Source organism: Castor canadensis, chromosome 11 (assembly GCF_047511655.1).
Source record: "Castor canadensis chromosome 11, mCasCan1.hap1v2, whole genome shotgun sequence".
In the NCBI taxonomy this organism is placed as follows: domain Eukaryota; kingdom Metazoa; phylum Chordata; class Mammalia; order Rodentia; family Castoridae; genus Castor; species Castor canadensis.
This window is the reverse complement of record NC_133396.1, coordinates 111303267-111323233: the sequence shown is the minus strand read 5'-3', so window position 1 is coordinate 111323233 and position 19967 is coordinate 111303267. Positions and strand designations below refer to the sequence as shown.

The 19967-nt window shown below is 37.8% G+C and overlaps 1 protein-coding gene and 1 long non-coding RNA gene across 3 annotated transcripts in view; one reads left to right on the top strand and one right to left on the bottom strand.

Annotated features, from left to right (window-relative positions):
- Positions 1-1966: 1966 nt before the first annotated feature.
- Positions 1967-19967, bottom strand: part of Tp53bp2 (tumor protein p53 binding protein 2) — a 57008-nt gene continuing 39007 nt past the window's right edge. For both annotated transcript variants that reach the window (XM_020153219.2, XM_074048238.1), the window contains 7 exons: positions 18703-19165; positions 16787-17565; positions 14339-14476; positions 13521-13654; positions 10682-10848; positions 6072-6271; positions 1967-2751 (listed from right to left, as the gene is read on the bottom strand). In XM_020153219.2, the coding sequence (XP_020008808.2) occupies positions 2710-2751; positions 6072-6271; positions 10682-10848; positions 13521-13654; positions 14339-14476; positions 16787-17565; positions 18703-19165 (1923 nt within the window). In that variant the 3' untranslated portion in view covers positions 1967-2709. The remainder of the gene's footprint in view (positions 2752-6071; positions 6272-10681; positions 10849-13520; positions 13655-14338; positions 14477-16786; positions 17566-18702; positions 19166-19967) is intronic.
- Positions 6266-19691, top strand: LOC141413929 (uncharacterized). The gene is made up of 2 exons (XR_012438953.1): positions 6266-7978; positions 17797-19691. It is a non-coding gene; the product is annotated as an uncharacterized lncRNA (long non-coding RNA).

Below are 19967 nucleotides of genomic sequence, written 5' to 3'. Positions count from 1 at the left end.
CCCAGTCCACACCCTATGGCCTGTTAAAATTCCTCAGGAGCTCACTGCCTACAGAATCTGAGTATAAAGTTTACACACTCTCCCTTTTAGCATGGCCCATCCTCCAGTTGCTGCATTCCCTTACTTTGCAAAAATCTACAAATTCTATGATAAAAAATATGAATACATCAATTACTGAAAAACAGCAAGCTACATGTTCAACATTAACAGATCAGATAAATGATAGCTTATATAGCCATCTTATCAGCAAATCTTGCTGATACTTATGCAATGTCAAACATAAATTGGAAGATACACAGAACTGTTTGAACAGCATGCCGTTAGTAATGCAAAAAGTTGCAGACAAGACCAAAGAAATATGCCCAAGTGTTAATAGTGCCTCTAGAGTGATCTCTCCCCCAAACCCCCACCTCTTCCTAAACTTTTAAATGTTTCCATGAGGAGCTTTGATACGATATTTTGATATCAAAATAAGTAAAAAATAAAATAAAATAAAATAAAAACAAATGGTGTCCTGAGTTTAGGACTGAGGAATATAAAACTGAGATCATGGTTACCTAATTTTCGTGTCTTCCCTTTTCATACATTTGCATCATTCCTTAATTTACCAAGTGCCTTCATGTTTAGCACTTAGTATGGCTTCCCTCAGTAACTGAAGTACGCAGAGGTAATGGCATTACACCCCAAGTATATTAAGAGGACAAATCTCAGGGAGGCCAAGTGTCCTGGCAAGGTTATACAATGGATTAGTGAAGTGCAACAGCCCAGCTCTAGAATCCATGTTGTACTTGCTTCCTGCCACTGCTGTACTATTTATACAAATGTAGTGGCTTAAAAATCCCCATTATCTTACAGCTCTGTAGATTCAGATCCAACACCAGTTTCATGAACGCAACCTTCTGCAAATGCAGAATTCATCTCCAGGCAGATTGGCAGCGTTCAAGTAAGGCTGAGGTTCCTGTTTCCTTGCTGGCTTTCAGCCAGAGGCTTTTCTCAGCTTCTGAATTCCCTGGTTCATGACCCTCTTCACAAAGCCAACAATGGAGTCCTTCCACACTCCAAATTTTGCTGATTTCCCTTTGGCGTCAGCATTCCTTTCCTTTTCTGCTTTTGAAGAGCTCACGTGATCACACTGGGTCCATGTGAATAATCCAAGCTAACTGCTGATTAGGGAACTTAATTAAATCTGAAAAATCCCTCACAACAGTACCTAGATGAGTGGATTGAATAACCAGGGACAGGGATACAACTGGGATTTAGAATTTTACCTGTTGTGTATGTCTTCTGACCGGTAATTTATGCTGTCATCTTTCTCCATTATCTGAAAAAGAAGGTATGCTTTCTTTCTGTCACCTACCTTCCTTGTTAGAATTTAGCTACTCATAAAAATGTTAAGTAGCCAGGCGCAGGTTGCTCACGCCTGTAACCCTAGCTACTCTGGAGGCAGAGATCAGGAGGATAGCAGTTTAAAGACAGCTCCAGGCAAATAGTTCTCGAAACACTATCTTGAAAAAACCCATCACAAAAAAGGACTGGCAGAGTGGCTCAAGCAGTAAGCTACCTGCCTAGCAAGTGTGAGGTCCTGAGCTCAAACCCCAGTGCTGCTAAAAAGAAGAAAATGTTAAATAAAAATGACCACTGGTTTTTCTCTGTATTTTCTATTAAATTATAGCTCCACTGAGCAAAATGAGTAACATGAACTTGGTGGCATTAACAAAAAAGGTACATGTAGGCTTCCATTACCATGATCACCAAGATCTTAACAGCAAAAAAAAAAACACCATCCAAATTCAGGAACTGCAGAGTTTTCTGTAAGAAATATTTCCCTAATCACATGACGAGCAATCTTATTATAGAACATACATTTGCATTAAGCAGCTCATTACTTTTCAGCTGTGTAAGATATCCCAATGGTTTGTGGCTTTTAAACAAGGTTATTAATGATCAAAAAATGAACAGCATTAAGTGGTTTACAGTCATAAAGTTTCATTTTATTACAATTGTTTTAAAGTCAGCTATGATCTTGACAAATATGAGTAAATCTGAAGCAAGTCTCTAATTTTCAAGATACAAAAGACAATAAATACAGATTAAAATTCATCCTAAAAACAAGATTCTAAATCTAATTTAGATTAGGTAGTGGAGCTTAGTTCAATATTTCAACTATCTGCATAATTCTTCAGCTGCTACAGAACTCATATAATAGTTATTGCTTGCTGACAACCAGCTAACAGTTCTCCACTGACAGTATGACTGTCGAACACTGTCAAGTCCTCTCAAGAGTTGGGGAGCCTGCTGGTGCTGAGGGACGATGGAGATGGGGCCTGATGGCACTGGTCCTTTCCTGCAGGAGGTCTGGTGTAGATGCAGTGCTGAAAACACCCCAGGCAGGAGGGGAAGCAGATTTCCCAGCAGCCCAACAACTGGTCCTATTTCTTGCTGCAAACATGGCTGTCGTTGTACTTCTTTCTGAGTGTCACTGGAGTGGATCTGCCCTAGCACAGCATGGTCTGCTTACTCATTTCCTTCTGCAGTGTCCTCCAGCACCGGTGAACTCTTCAATCCTTCATTTTCTTCAAGAGCGCATTCTTTATTGCTTTCAAGCAATGTTATCATTGAAATAAGTCTTGTGAAATTTTTGCCAAAGCTATCATATTATTTCTTCTTAAGTCATAATAGAGATTAATTCAACTAAAAATCTGTAGAGCTTCAGGCCAAGCTCCTTTGTCTTGGTTTAATTCTTGGGTATAACTGTAAAAGAGTTGAATAAATATTTACATACTACACAGATGTGTGGGAGTATTACAAAATATCAAGAAATAAGGGGATGAGGGGAGGCAATCAAACTAAGAAAAGCACTGTGTTGTGTGAAGCTGCAGGGTTGCCCAAGTGCACAAAGGCTTACTTACATTTAGCACTGTTCTCATGGACTGCTCTGTAAAAGACATCTGAAGGTCACAAGGGTCCATCAACTATGATACTACTACGGAACAGTGAGATAATAACCCGTGGCAGCTCTATGCATTAATGCAATTTGTACAGTTTATTGATCTGAAAATCCAGCTTAAGGAAGGCAAACTGCTAAAGATGGTTTGCACTGTTCCATATGTTCCAGCATTTACAGCACACATCGCTCCTGAAGAAAGATGTGAGATTATACTTTTTTTTGAGACAGGGTCTCACTATGTACCCAGGCTGGCCTGGAACTCTTTTTTTTTTTTTTTTTTTTCATTTTTCTTTTATTATTCATATGTGCATACAAGGCTTGGTTCATTACTCCCCCTTGCCCCCACCCCCTCCCTTACCACCCACTCCACCCCCTCCCGCTCCCCCCCTCAATACCCCGCAGAAACTATTTTGCCCTTATCTCTAATTTTGTTGTAGAGAGAGTATAAGCAATAATAGGAAGGAACAAGGGGTTTTGCTGGTTGAGATAAGGACAGCTATACAGGGCATTGACTCACATTGATTTCCTGTGCGTGGGTGTTACCTTCTAGGTTAATTCTTTTTGATCTAACCTTTTCTCTAGTTCCTGGTCCCCTTTTCCTATTGGCCTCAGTTGCTTTAAGGTATCTGCTTTAGTTTCTCTGCATTAAGGGCTACAAATGCTAGCTAGTTTTTTAGGTGTCTTACCTATCCTCACCCCTCCCTTGTGTGCTAAAGCTTTTATCATGTGCTCATAGTCCAATCCCCTTGTTGTGTTTGCCCTTGATCTAATGTCCACATATGAGGGAGAACATACGATTTTTGGTCTTTTGAGCCATGGCCTGGAACTCTTGATCCTACTGCCTCAGACTCCATTATCACACCCAGCCTCCAGTCACTTTTCACTTCACTCCGAGTGAAGTGATCACACATTGTGTGATGGGGCTTGAGAATGTCCAGAATAAAATGCTACAGACAAAAGTCAATGGATTTAAGGAAGCAAGGGGAGAGTTTTGCTTTAGAATTCTGTGGTTTTGTGTTTTCAATAACAAGGGCTGAGAGGAGACAGTTTAGGGAGGTTGCACAATTCCTGTCTTGAAGTTCAGAGCAAGTCAAAGTAGTAATTCAACTGACAAACTAAACAAAAACCCTCCTCTTTCCTCTTCCAGACAATGGAAAAAACAGGTTTATTTAAAGAGAATCAGGCTTCAGCCCAAATTGACAAACTTACTGGCTGATCAATGTTACATAAAGAATTATTTTTCTTATCTGAGAAAAGTTATTTAACCACTACATTTTCCAGACTCATAACTGAACCTCTGTCTATGAATTCAACATTTATGTGCTTTCCTTTTTTCTTTAACATCAAGATACTAAAAAAAGGTGTGTGGAGGACAATTCTAACTAGAAAAGAATCCCCCAAAACTAAGAATACCTAAACTTAGGACTAAAATAAAAATCTTCAGTCCAGTCAGTTAATTTTGGAGCTTTTTAAGAGTTTTGGAGTCTGATTAACTGTTTCTACACTTGGGGATTAGTAATTCTCCCCATTTCCTTATGCAAAGGACCTCTCTGCTAGAAAATTTAACTCAAAGAGTTCTGTTGTACACCATAGTGACTGTACTTTAAAAACGTAAAAAGTGCTAAAACTTTAAAAACTTGAAAAGTGTGCTCTTACCACACACAAAAGTTATGTGAGGTAATACACATTAACTTGGCTTAGCCATTCCACAAGGTATTACTACTTTTAGAATCATGTTATGCATCACAAACATACACAATTATTTATCCGTTTTTTTAAAAGAAAATTAAAGTAAAAGACCTGAATAAACACCTAGTTTTGAGAGGAAGCACCTTTCCCAGATAAGAAAAGTGCAAAATGTAACTGCTCATTTCCTGTTGAGAAGCAAATGTGAGAGGAATGCATCCCTGGTGCTAAACATCTGGTACACACAAATAGGGTGCTTGGAGACTAACCTTCCCACGTCTACTTTCCTTTGGAAATCTGAAAGCCATTTGTGTATAGGGTTCCACAACCTAATCTTTTACTTCCATTACTCTTTCCCTTTTTTCTGTAATTTCACTTTTCTTTCCTTTCTTTTTTTTTTTGTACATATTGGGGCTGAACTCAGGGCCTTGTACTTGCCAGGCAGGCACTCTACCATTTGAGCCATGCCTCCAGCCCTTTTGTGCTTTAGCTATTTTTTCAGATAGGATCTGGCATTTTTTTCCCACAATTTCAATCTTCTTACCTCCATCTGCATGGCTGTGATCACCGGCATGTACCACCATGCTTGTTTGTTAAAAAGGGGTCTCACTAACTTTTTGCCTGGTCTGGTCTCAAACCACAATCCTCCTGTGATCACTGCCTGAGCAGCTGAGTGAGCCGCTATGCCTGGCCCTTCATTATTCCTTAAAATTTACTTTAGTATCATATAAATGACTATTGTCTAAACCTCAGAAGTTTATTTCACAATAAATGATGCTCTCAGGAAGGCAGCAGTCAAGGTATATATATGAAGTCATTTACACTGTACCTTAGGCAACCCATGGGGAAAGGGAAAGTCAGAAGAGGGAATGCTGGTCAGAATCAGACTGCCAAATCCCAGCACTGGAGTGATTTTTAAGAAATTCCACAGAAAGCAGCACCCCAGCAGAGGATCTTGGGCAAACAGAATCCCTACAGGTGGACTGGATGTCAGAGTAGACCATGTCTGACACCTGATAAAAATAACTACAATATCTATCATTGCCCTGTATTACTCTTATAAACAATCTGAAGAAGCAGGCTTCTCCAGCTCTTCCCACTTTCCTCCCACCACCTGATTACCCAGATAATAAATACTCCAGGTAGATCTCAAGAGAGATCTCTCTCACTCTCACACACCTAACACACCCCCTCTTGTGTACACAGAAGCACCTAAGAACCACCTGAGTTTTACAAAAGAGCTTAATGCAAAGCTTTGGAACATGCTAATCTCACTTTCTCTGGCAAATATATTAATGGGCTCTTGGACAGAGTAGGAATCACTAAAAATGTGGCTGTAAGTCTGCAAGCTGCACTGTATTCACAACACACAACAGATTTTGGAGAGCCCCTCTTTGACACACACACAAAAAGCATAGCAAGTGTTCAAAAAACTTACTCCCAGCAAGTTGCGTGGAACATATCCCTCCTTATCATTAAGGCGTGCCCACCACCACTCGATTTCGTCTTCGTCTTCCCTGCGGATGATCGTCATGCAGTCTCCTTCTTTCATGGGCAGCTCATCGTCATTCTGAGGCTCATAATCCCACAATGCGTAAATGACTCCTTTATTCATTATGCCCATTTTCTCCTGAACTCCTACAATCACAACAGAAAGATACAGAACAAATTATACTACTCAATTATAATTATACCACTCAAATTATACCACTCTTAAGAACTTTAACTATATGAAACAAAGTGAGAGAACACAAGTACTAGCTGGAATGCCAATACTGCATTAAACATTAAATAAATTTCTCAGAGTGGGAGAGAAGAATGAAAATCAGCAGTGCATATGGAACATACAAAAGACACATTAACACATGCTATTCTATCTCAAACTGCTCTGACAACTAGCACCTTATAAGCATTTCTTAAAACTGGTTTTAGAGAAAAACTTTGCCAATCTCGAAACTAAAATATGTGCTTTTCAACTTCTAGCATACTTCTAAGTGTAGTGAACAAGGAACTCTGAAAACATCATTCCTTCTTTACCTGACACTCAGAGCAGACAGAGAAAAACAAGTGTTGTATCTATTAAAATGGTTTCTATCAAATCCCAAATGGAGAAAGAGAAAATAAAATACATTAGCAAGTGTGTGAGAATGCAGACTATGACATTTTAGACACGAGATAAGTCTATGTAATAACTAAAATAATGACAATCTAAATAACAAAGATGCTGTAATCCATATATTGGGGAGGGAGGAAAAAGCCCACTTTTTGGCAGAGTTAACTAAGTTATAATTATTTAACTTTTACCTCTCTCCATTGATATCGTCCAGTCCTAAAGGTAAAGGGCAATGAAATGGCAGTAAGAAACAATCATCAACTGGAGGTAGAGGAAGAGAAGAAAGGGAAGAGGAGAGGGAAGAGATAAAAGGAATAAGACAATAAGGCTTCCAATAATTCAGAGTTAATCGTCATTTTCAACCTTTTGTCCTTGAAAAAGGCCAGAGAACTATCTGCTTGCTTTTGAATAGATTTCTCAACATACATGAGTATTAAACTATTAATTGTGCATCTCTCACTCTGGGCAAAAAAATGAAATTTTCTTTTCCATAAGAGGCCTCTGCCAATCTAAAAGGTCAGGCAAATTTCCAACTTTCCTGTTTAAATAAAAATGCAAAGCTTTCAATAAAACTTGATATAACTAAAATTCCTCAAAGCCTTAAAGCTGGTCCAATGCATTATTTGTTTGAGATGGGAGAAGGGGGTACGAGAGAAATTCTGGATACTTTTTTTAACGGTACTATGGCTTGAGTTCACAGCCTAGTGCATGCTAAGCAAGTGCTCTACCACTTGCGCCACCTTTAGGCTCCTGGATAATTTAATATATTCAAAATAACAACTCAAATTCCAGTTTTCAATAAATCACTAAGAATGGTAAAAAAAATTTCATTGCTTCACTATTTACCAGATTAAGAGTCGCAAATTCATCTTTCCCACCTTTTTTTTTTTTCTTGTTACATTGTTTATTTAAGATAAACAGCATTCTTTCTTTCTGTTTTGGAGATAGGGTCTTGCTATGTAGCCCAGGTTGGCCTTGAAATCATGATCCTCCTGCCTCAAACTCCAGAGTGCCAAGACTACAAGCAGGCACCACCACACCCAGCCTTTTACCTTTTTTGTTTTTGCAGTCAGTGTGGAGAGCTGATTATAAGAAGCCTATGAGAACTGGACATAAGCAAGGCAAAATGCAGCTCAGCTGCTTTTCCTAAGATGTTTGTCTGCAGGCTGAGATTTTCCTCACAGAAGAGGAAAATGCAGAACAGCTGCTTCTTCTAAGTTGTTTAAATTTAGGTAAGTAGGAAAGCAGGTTTCTCCTGTTACAATGTCAGGCCCCACCCCCAGAAATGCTGCTCCACCCTGTTTACCACTGGATATAAAAGACTCACTGAAAGAGGATGGGGGGCTTTTGCTTTGGGCTTTTTGCTTAAGGCTTTTGCTTTTGGCTTTTGGCTTTTCTATGTGGGAGGCTTTGGAAGGGAAAAGAATTAATGAAGGGAAATGAATTACTGAAGGGAAAGTGCTGGAGGGAGATTGCTGAAGGGAAAAGAATTGCTAAAGGGAAACTGATAAAAGGAAATTGCTAAAGGGGAATGGCTAAAGAGGGATTGATAGAAAGTCTACACCAAGAACTTTATACATAGGCTTTAGAAAAGCTAAAGAAAACATAGGACAGTGCAAGTGTGAGGGCAAAGACTTTAAGAGAGATTATGCTAAAGAACAGCTAAGAGAAAACATGGGACAGAGCAAGAGAAAACATGAGACAGAATGAGTCTAAAGAAAGAGACTTTTAAGAACAGAAAAGAAGACTTTAAAAGCAAGGTTTTAAGGAAAGACTTTAGAAGCAAGGTTTTAAAGAACTGTAAAAGAGTAAGGCCTTAAAGAATAAAGAGAGAAAAGAAGCAGAGTAAAATAAAAGAGAGTAAGAGAGAAAAGACACAATGAGAGTTGTATGTCTCCACGGGAGCGCCCAACACACCTGGCCCCAACTTTCTGTCTGTCTGTTCTATGTCCTTTCTGCACCCCCAGTTGCCCCCAGTTAGATTCAGTAATAACCAGGAGTGAGAGAAAGCTTGCTCCAACAAGGGAGTGAAAGAAAAAACTCACTTCAAGTCAGTACTGATGCTTTAACTCAGGACCTCACATTTGCTAGGTAAAAAATTTTTGAGGGGCCTAAAAATATGCTCAATGTCACTGGTAATTTCAGAAATGCAAACTAAAGTCACCATGAGATACTCTATCAATAAAGAGTCAAAGAGCACACCAAAAGAAAAATATGAAAAAACAGGAAGTAGTCTCTATGTTCTTTAAAACTAGAATAGAAAGATAGATTGTGATACAATCATAAAATGGAATAGTATAGCACAGGGAAAATAAACTATGGCTAAATGCATGCAGTGAAACTAAAAAACATAATCATCAGTATGACTTATTTTATAGAAATGTCAAAATTAGACCCGTAAGATCCTATCTCAAAATAACCAAAGCAAGAAAGAGTGGGCAGTGTGCCTCAAGTGGCAGAGCACCTGCCTTGCAAGCATAAAGACCTGAGTTCAAACCCTAGTATAGCAAAGAAAAAAAAAAACCATTAGAGGCTTTCACACACACATAAAAATTATAACTATTTAAAAAAAACCCAAGGAATGCTAAATTTCAAGGGAGTGGTCACCACAGATATAAGAGGGGCCACATCAGGGAGGTGCAGAAGATGTCATAGAGAGGTCATGTTCTGCTTTCTAAGGTGGATACACAGCCATTCACTGTCTTCAACCCATTATCATTACTTAACCTACACAGTGTGTCATAAACACTCATGATATCCCTGATATATTTCAAAAATCTTATCAAAAATCTGATAAAATTGTCCCAAATGTTTTTAAAAATCACATTCCATATCTAAATATAGCTCAAGATGGCCAATAAAGTTAAAATAACATGTTGTGTGTCAATACATCATATGAATTTTAAAATACTATCAAAATATCTTATAGTCTAGAGTTGAAAATATAAACAAAAGTAATCATAAATATCAACAATAAAAACTTAACAGTTGAGGGGCTAAGGGTATAGCTCAGCTGTAGAGAGCTTAGCTAGCATGTGCAAGGCCCTGTGTTTGATCCCTATAACAACAAACACACCCCATCCTCCTAACAAAAAAGTTGAGAAAGATGGAGGGAACTTTCTCACACAGAGCCTGAAAACAGGCAAAGACACCAGGAAACTGGCCAGGCAGAGAAGGCAAGGCCTATCTTTGTAACCTCAGGAGCCTTTCGATGAACTGGGAAAGGAGCTTCTGAAAGCTGGGGCAGTATGTGGTCCTGGGATCTCATTTGTCTTCTCTCCTTCCCAATTCCTCTCAAGCCAAACTAAACAGGAAAATTAACTTCAACTTCTAAGCCTTGAATTAAAAAACTTTCCTAAATAAAAATGGCAACCAGCATATACTCATCTAAAACTTCAACTGTATTTTTTTCTAGGCAGAAGATTTGTCTCTAGGTATAACCTTAATACCTTTTTATAGTAATCAGAATCATGAACTCAAACTCAAGAAAGCATAATGAATAAAGCCCTCCAAAATATGTGTTGCCTTTATTTTATGACAGGAAAACGTGGACCATTTGAATTTATGGATTGATGCTTTACTTCTCTCGATCATCTTAGAAGGAGTAGTTCTGTTAACTTACATGTATAGATCACTATCACTCAATAATATCACTTAATAAATGTAACTTAATAAGGGGGTCATGTGACTGCCCAAAGCCTTAGAACTAATACTCCTAGGTCAGAAGCTACATGAGTCTTTTGCAGTTGAAAATGCCCCTGACAACAGCTGATTCTAGGCATACACACAGAAGCTGTACTATATTTGTACCAACACTGTCCCATTTTCTGCATCCAAGCCATGTTTAGCACAAAAGATTTTTCCAAATAACAAATATACATAGACTTATACTGTAGAGACAGAGGGGGAACTCTTTAATTGCACTGGCCACATACCATAGAGAAACTGGGAGCACTGAGTGTAGCCCTCCTCCATCTCCTCGCACTTATCTGCAGCAGTCTGCATGTCACTGTAGGTCATGGCGAACACAGCTGCACCTGATTCCACCAAAAACTTACACACCTGGACATTATTACATGAGGCAGCACAATGTAATGGGGTCCTGTGAAGTAAGACACAGCAAGAACTAAACATGTTTTTCCACACTGAATGACATCTGTTTTGTAAGTTCTAGAGTCTCTTAGACATTTCTTCAGAAAACCTCTTAAATTGCCTTTTTAAACCAGCTCAACAGATGCCTGAACCTATCAAAGATTCATAGTAACAAAGGAAACTATGATGGAGTAATGGACCACCAGGAGCTAGGAACTGGGTAGAGTGAGAACCAAGGAAATGAGTTTGTACAAAGAACAGAATCAAAGGGACTGAGTCCTAGGTCTGGATTTCCCAGCTTCATTATTTCTGCCAGAGAGGACCAAACTGTCCTTAAACTATAGGTCTTCATGCAAAAATGTGCTTTTAGATATTCCTTTATCATCACCAATTTTGAAGGAATCAAGTTGCACATACAGGCTACCTTTATAGTTATTTTTTAAAACTCAAATTAAATTTGAATTGAAAGTATCTGTCAATTCAATTCATACTAGAAAAGTGACTACAAAACACACACATTTCAATATATTTTAGCAACTGCTTAGCAGGAATTTATCCAATACCATTAAATAGAATCTTTTCCAGCATCCCAATTTTTTTTTTTTTTGGTGGCACTAGGATTTGAACTCAAGGCTTTATGTTTGGTAGGCAGGCACTCCACCACTTGAGCTACTTCATCTCCCAAACATTTAATAATATAAATTCCTTGAATTAATGGTAAAGGGCCAAGAAGACTTAACACCACAATCCAAATTTAAGACAAGCTTAAAAATGTTAACCAAGCTCTGAGGTACCTAAGATGAATTTCTTTATGCTTCCCTCTCCCAATCATTTAGTTCTCTTGGGCAAATGGTTTTTGTTTTCTTTTTCCTTTTCCTTTCTTTTGCAGTGCTGGGGATGGGGTTCAAACCAAGGCCCTCGTGCACACTAGGCAAATGCTCTACCACTGAGTATTCATCCCTAGCCCAGGTATATGGTTTTTTAAAAGAAAAGGCAATTACTTCCCATCTCCTACTTCAGAATACTATTATTAATAACTTAGTAAATATTAGTATAGAGTTTTTCACTGCACAGCTTTTAAGAGTCAAAATTATATACAACCTAAATTTCCAACATTAAGGAAACAAGGACCTTGCAATGCATTAAGAATTTGTTTTGCTTATGCTACAATGCCAAACCAAAAAATTAGACTAAATATCACAGATATAAATATACATTATGATTTTAACTATATTTTCCAAAGCATATAAGAAAAGATCTTGAGGGCTAAGGGAGCTAGGTAGAGCATGTGCAAGGCCCTGGGTCCAATCTGAGCAGCAGTGGGTGGGGGGAAGCTTGAGGGAGGGAAGTACATTAAAATAACCATGGTGTTTATGTGTAGATTGTGGAAGCGAAGATGGCTTGTTTTCCTCTTCTCAATTCTCTGTTTTGTACATTTTCCACAATGGGCACACATTACTTTTATATATCATAAATTTTTTAAATGCAACCACAATATTTCCTCAAGTATTATTTATAGCAACAAAAAAAATTTGAAAAAAACTTAATTACCAATGAGGAGACAGTCATAATAAATGAGTACACATAATAATTCTACTAATTCCATAATAAATTAGTGGAATATGAGGAATATGTGTATGTTATGCATACAATTTATGTATACATAAGAATCTGATACTGTAACTATTTGTATATGAAAAGGAAAAATTAAAATTAAAATACTAAATAGGACTATCATAACTTTTTACAATCCTTTATAGAAAAAGTCAAGTTTTTTGATTTATCCACAAAAGGAACATACAGTATTCCCACTCATCCACATTTTGCTGTTTTCACTTAGCAGAGATAAACTGAGGCCTAAAAATATTAAATCGAAAGTTCCCAAAATAAACAATCCATAAGTTTCACATCACACTGGTTCTAAACAGCATGAGTGTGTGAAATCCTGCACTGTCTGCTCTGTTCCACAGGGATATGAAGCACCCCTTTGTCCAACGCATGCACACTGCACATGCCATTAGTCACTTACTAGCCACGTCAAGACCCAGATCGCTGCCACTGCATTCCAGTGCTTATGTTCCAATAACTCCTATTTTACTGAATGGCCTCAAGGCACAGGGGGAGCAATGCTGGCAATTTTATTACAATATATTCTTACAAGTGTTCTACTTTTTTATTAGTTATTGTTGTTTATCTCCTACTGTGCATAATATATAAATTTAATTTTATCACAGGTTTACAGGCTTAGGAAAAAAAAAACAGCATATATAGGGTTAAATACTATCCTCAGTTTCAGGCATCCCCTGAGGGTCTTGGAATGTATCCCCCACAAATATGGGAAACATTAATGACTCCAAAGTTTAAATCGGCATTTTTAAAATTTGTTTAAGCATGCTAATTATGCACCTACAACTTTATGATAGCTCTTATCTTTATTATTATTTGTTAAACTTAAAAAAAAAAAAAAAAAACTCTATTCACTTCCAGAATTGGAATAACACAGTTGCTACGTAAAATGTTAATTCTTCAAAAATCAACAGCACATTTCTCCAGCTAGATTACAACTATTTCAAGGATATATATTAATGTACTTCTCGGCCTTCCAGTAGCACTACAATATTGCTTATATGACAGGACAGACATCCACAACTGAAGTTTGATAAATATAAAAAAAGATCTTACCACCCATCACTGTCAGCAGCATTTACATTTACACCGAACTGTACCAGGAACTTAACTATTTCTGTGTGGCCTGCACACACAGCATTGTGAAGGGCTGTGATGCCTTCATCATTGGGCAGACTTGGGTCATCAACCTGTAACGTCAATAAGCAGGGTGAGTGTCATTCCAATTTTTTGTCACCTCGACTTTACTACTAACTGGCTTCTGAAGGTCAAGACAACAGAAACAGACTTTTGTGGCATTTTTAAAAGTCATAATTAAAACTTACAAGAAAACTGTATCAAGAACAATTCTAGAAACAGGGCAGACAGAACAGCCAAATTAATATAAATATAAAAAGGTGTTTAAAAAATTAAATTAGTACCAGAAATATATCTTTATATCATTTTTGTTTATTTATCCTCCCAACTTCCCACCACAAATTAGCTTCTAAGTAGAAATTACTTTTGGTACTGAAACGAAAAAAAAAAAAAGGTCAACTAAAAATATTTTAAATAGCAGGCTTCTGAAAAATAGGGAACCACATCTATAATTCAATACTGTATGGTACAAATCCACACATGAGCAATTTTTACAGAAGGCTAATATTCTCTCCAAGAACTTCAAGTGAACATTGAACTTCTGCATCATCCAAGTTTCAGTTACACTTTTAAAATAGCATAGCCTATTTTAGCGCATGCTCCAAGTTTCTTTCCACAACCCTATAATCCCAGAAAAGAAAATTTCAAAACAGAATTTCTCTATAGTAGCTTTCTATTTTTGACTTTAAAACAAAACACAAGGTCATACTTACGAACTTTACTAATTATAGTCATACCTCATAAATAATTCTCTGTAAAAGGTCAAATTCTCCCTCCAAAGATGAGTCAAGGAGTAAGGCAAGAGGGTTGAATTTCACCCTCATTCCATGAGCAATCCGCTCTGAGCCAGTTTTACGCAAGTTTGTCCTTTTGCCCTGCAAAGGAAATGAATGGAAAATTAAGCAAAAGAGACTAACATATAACTACAATAGGAGAGAAAGAGATGAACTAAGTTAATGAAAAAAATTAAAAATACCTATTTAGGGGCTAACAGGAGTGGCTCGAGTGGTAGAATACACCTGCCTACCAAGTGTGAGGCCCAAAATATAGATACAAACATATATATGTGTGTAAATTTATTATACATGTAAAATAAAGAACAGTTTATTCAAGTATTAAATTTAGAAAAGTATACGAATCATAATATGAAGCTTAGTAAGTTTTCATGAAGTGAACTAGGTAACAAAGTGGAAGAACATAACTTTATAAAGTCTAATGAAAGTACACTTGAGAACACAATCTAGCATGAACTAAACTGTGAGTAGAAACTCAATTGGCAAGTAGGCTGACTTTTGTCAAGTACCTCAGCTAGCCAAGACTGGTCTCAAATTCACCTAATTTAGCACACAGCAAGCTCCACACTTTTCAATTGGGCAACACCACAGCTCAGATTCCTAATAGCTAACACAGAAATTATTTACTTAATCCTCCTTATTTCACACAAAAGGAAACTAGGGCACACACGTCCAGTGAGTAGCAGAGCGGGAATTCAAATCCAAGTAAACTGGCTTCTTTGAAGCCCTTGATCTTAACTATGTCATGCTATGGTGCCTCCTCAAACTAAAGCATGTAACAAGATAACAATAAAAACTGCTATTAGAAATACCAGGGAGGAATCCTACCAGTCTTAAAATGTTTTAAAAGTCAGACTTATAAAAAAAGGCATTTTAAAGACTAAATCTAACATTCTATAAAACAGTTTTCTTAAATACGTTCAACAAAGTGGAAATGTTTCCTAAAGTATGATACATATATTACATTTTATAAACACTTTCATTTTATCTCAGATGTGGAACGTCACTGAGGTAAGAAAAAAAATTACATGACAAAAAAGATATCTCACAAATGCACAACAGCTAAAAGGATGTTCCTTGAAAAATAGAAAAGTGTCAGATTGTAAGACTCTGCTAACAGCCTTCATTAGCTGCACAGTGTAAGCAACGGGCCCACTTTTAAAGAGCACATAATACAGCAACATCTGCTTCTCTAAGACAAGAAGGAAAGAGCAATTCACTTTTCTAGGAAGAAAATAACAGCATTCCCCAAAGGAAGCATGATCACTGTACAAACCCTGGTTTCTTTTCTCCTCCTTGAAAGTATGATTTACTTTGACAAAACAACAAAAAAGTAGGGGAAATGACAAATAGCTATATTGAGGTTAGTTTTGGTCGATAAGGCTTAAACTTCTTTTTTTCTCACAATTAAAACTAAAATGAAAACAGAGCTTTAGAACTTAAACAAAATTGCTTAAAAAGTGTTAACCTCTATTTTAAAACTTTTCTAGTTCAACTGTTTTTTACAGAAAAGTTATGTCCACTATAACCAACAAAGTAACTCTGAACAATCTTTACCTATGAATACTATTATAGCTAAAAGATTAAGGGGTCACACATACAAAATACACTTATTTTAAAATGCTATTTTGCTTTTACCCATGTTTCACATTCAGGGCTCAGCATTCTATTTTTTTCTGTGCTTAAGGAAACCAAATGACTTCCAACTAAACTATAAAAAAGCAGGTTTTGTTCATATACTCTGGAGTTGTTCTCTCACCAATTCAAAGTGACATGATAAACTCCTGAACAAAAGCTTTGTATCTAGGAGTGTGGAAGGCATCCCCAAGCCAAAACACACAGTTTTAAAATACCTTAATGCTGGATCAGGGTATTTGCCAGTGACTTTCACACCACACTGAAGGGGAGGGACAGGCTAAAGAGACGCGTATCCCACCCTCTGTCCACTTACCTCTCCCGGCTGTCGCTTTACCCAACCCTTCCAATTTATCAGTTAAGTTTGAGATTTCACGTAACATTTCATTAAAAATAAATTTTGCTGCTGGAAGAAAAGTTTGAAAAAGAATGCTACTGCCAATGAGAGAAGTTACACTATCTGATTAAGCTCAAATCCGGGTCTTTTCAATTCAGTGTAGCTTACCAATATGTGACATCGGCTAGAGAGGAAACAATAAATGTGGCATGCAGAGAGGTAAGAGCAAAAAACTGTTTCCTTCATAAAAGAAAAAGTTTCTTTCAAAAATACATAACTATTCTTTATACTGAATATACTGAATTTTTATAGCACTTATAGATTCATGCTGTGTTAAGGGACTGTACAATAGAAAGGTCAACTGGAGAAGAATGCAAAGATAACAGATTCTCTAAATGGCCATGAAACACGTTACTCACAGGAGGCAGAGGGACCTGCCCTGTGATCTCAGGTGGGCGCATGCGCACAGAGTCTTCTTCAGGCCCTTCAGGCTCCCCGGATGGGTAGGGTGGAGGTGGGTAAGGGGGATACTCTTCCAGGTACACTTCAAGCAAATGGGGAGCCTCTCGGTTTGGTTCTTCTGTGTTACTCTGCAAATTTGTGCTGCTTTCTGGGACTCCTTCAGGCACATAATCAAAGCCTGGAGAAGGAGTTGGCATGTCACTGTTCTCTGTACTGGCACTCCCCACATCCTCTGAGGACAGTGATTCAGGAACCAGAGGGACGACCTCCTGCTCTGGCTCCACATGTAAATATGGATTTGGAATTTCTATGGGGCTTTCTGAGCTGACAGTCACGGAGGTGGATGACTTAGATGGGTATGATGGAACAGAGATGGTCTCCATGGCAGCTATGGTGGTCCTCTGATATAAAAGTTTCTGAATATTTGGCCCATTAGGACCCTCTGGCTCTGTAATAGAGCTACGTTTCTTTAGTGGCCTTGGTGCATTAGACAGTTTCTTTCGTAGGGCTTCTAAGTCAGCATCACTCTGGTTTCGGTAAGGATTAGACAGGAAAGGCAGTAATTTGGTTGGGCTGAGTGGTCGAGGAATTCTTTCATTTTCATGGTTCTCAGTAACTGAAGAAACAGCCTCTGTTTCAGGTTCCGGACTGCCAGGCTTGCCTTGGCTGTTGGAATAAATGTTTTCCGATTGCTGCTGTGGGTTTTGGGCAGCAGCAATCACAGGTTTGCCATATACTAATCAGAAAAGGGAAAAGAAAACAAAGCCCCGATTAGTGCTAATTAAAGTAATGAAAACAGAGGGCAACATCTAAAGCCTCTTTTAATTTCAGTTACTACACAGTATCTCTCAAGCCCAACTAACTTCTTAAATAACAAAAGACAAAGCAAAGACTTCATCTTTCAAATGCTTATTATAGAATCAAAACCCCCACTGACTGTAACATGCCCCATTGTTTTATGAAACAGTAAGAAAACAAAACGTGGCCAAGTATAAGAAATCACTGACTGGCACCCAATGCCGAAATGTGAAAAAGAACCAATGAAGACTGGTAAGCCTCTTGTGTGTCCAGACTAAATGCAAACAGGCACTATCTCACCTTTCATACTGTGAATCAATGTGAGAAATCATATGGCTTACAAAATGAAGAACCACTATCTCTACAAAAGATATTTCCATTTAACATTCAGATTACATCAAAACTAACTCTGAAATTATTATACTAGCAGTCTTTCCAACGACTCATAAGCGGTAGCACATATATTGTTGGCTAATTTCCATTATAACATCTTAAGTCACAATTACATGCTTATTTCCTGACTAGAAAGCTATTTTCAATCAATTAAAATATCATCAATTTTATTCTAGCCCTATAATCTAGCTAATGATTTAGAAAGAACTCAAATGTCCAGAATGTGTAGTTTGTATATAATACAAACTAATCTTAACAAGCTTTCATATTTATAGGGTTTTTTATTGTTTTTTTTGTGGGACTGACGTGTGAAAGAGTGTTGTTGTTTAAAAAACAAGAGACGGAGCAGCTGTCCCATCCTCTACACAACCTCTAGTGGAATATACAGTGAAGACACAGCCTCCTGCATTATGTGACCCTGATGCATCTGCCTTCCATTGGCCAGCCAGTTCTCAGAATGGAGACTGCACTTTATTTGCCCACTGTCCACAGTGCCTACAGCAGTAGCTGACATGGCTCAGGCACTCTACTAAATTCCCAAGTAATAGGAGCCACAGTTCAAACTCTTAGAACAACAGTATCAGTCAAAATAGGGACCAGATATTTTGCTGTCTACTGACAGCTCTGGTGTAGGACCTAAGCACAAAAACTCCTCAGGTAGAAATGAAACCAAGAACCTTACCACTGGCAAAGTGTGGGCCTCTGGGATGCGTCTTTGTCAATGCACTCTGCACAGCCTGTTGGAAGTTTTTTCCTGGAGCCTGATGCTGTGTATACATGGAATATATTGAGCTTGCTGCCACAGTCTGGGGTTTACGGAATGCTGGAAGGAGGGTGTCTTTGGAAGGCTGGGGAGTAAAGGGCCGAACTGCAACAGCAGGTGGACTTTCTTGCTTAGTTACTGAAGAAAGAATTTGGTCTTGGCCACCTGAAGGTACACTAGGAGACAGTAGTACCCTTGGCTGCTGTCCCACTGGCTTGGGTTTATTTCCTATGGATGTAACAGCTGCTGGCATTTGCTGAGGATTTCCATCTGGCTTAATGTCTGAAGGTGATTGATTGGTTTGTCCAAAATAAGGCAAATTAATCTGTTTTGGTTTTGTAGGAACAGGAGGTGGTACTTTCACCACATTTTTATTTGCAGCCTATCGAATACACACACACAGAGACAGAGAGAGAGAGAGAGCCAGTTAAAATACTGTATAACTGGGTATACAGGAAGTCCTAGATAACCTAATTTTACAAATTTGAGTACACAGTATAAAAATACTAGCTCTACATCTTTAAGTCATCAAAAAGTTTTTAAATCTTTGTATTTAATCATTTTTAATTAGGGACTTCAGTGATGCAATGTAATTTTCCCCCTATATGACTTCCTTCTTGTTCTTGCCAAACTTAAGACTTTTAACTTCCATCTTTCATGTTCTCAGGCACTTCCAATAAGTGAAAGCCACTCTTCATCAGAACTTCATGCAATCTAACCAGGTGTGGTGGTACATACCTGTTATCGCAGCACTTGGGAGGCTGGAGCAGGAGGATCTCGAGTTTGAGGCAAACCTGGGCTATAGTGAGACCCTGACTCAAAAAAACAAAAACTAAACAAACAAGCAAACTTCAAAGAGCATCATGCAATCTAGACCAATAAAAAAAAAAAAAATCACCTAACTTACAGTATTCACTCATAACCTGTTTATCTAAAGTTAAGATCCTAGCGGTAATTAATAGTCACCATAAAATTGTTTGATACAGCCTACCTACAGACTTCAAAGAAATAAGATAACTGAACAGCACAAATACTTCGTTTCTTCAACATACTTACACTCTTTAGAGAATTACATAAAACATGACCGGCAAATATGTCAGCCATTCTCCAGTATAGTGTGAGAACATATATGTATTCAAACAACACAACTGTTTAAAAAAACAGAATCCTATCGTATTTTCTAA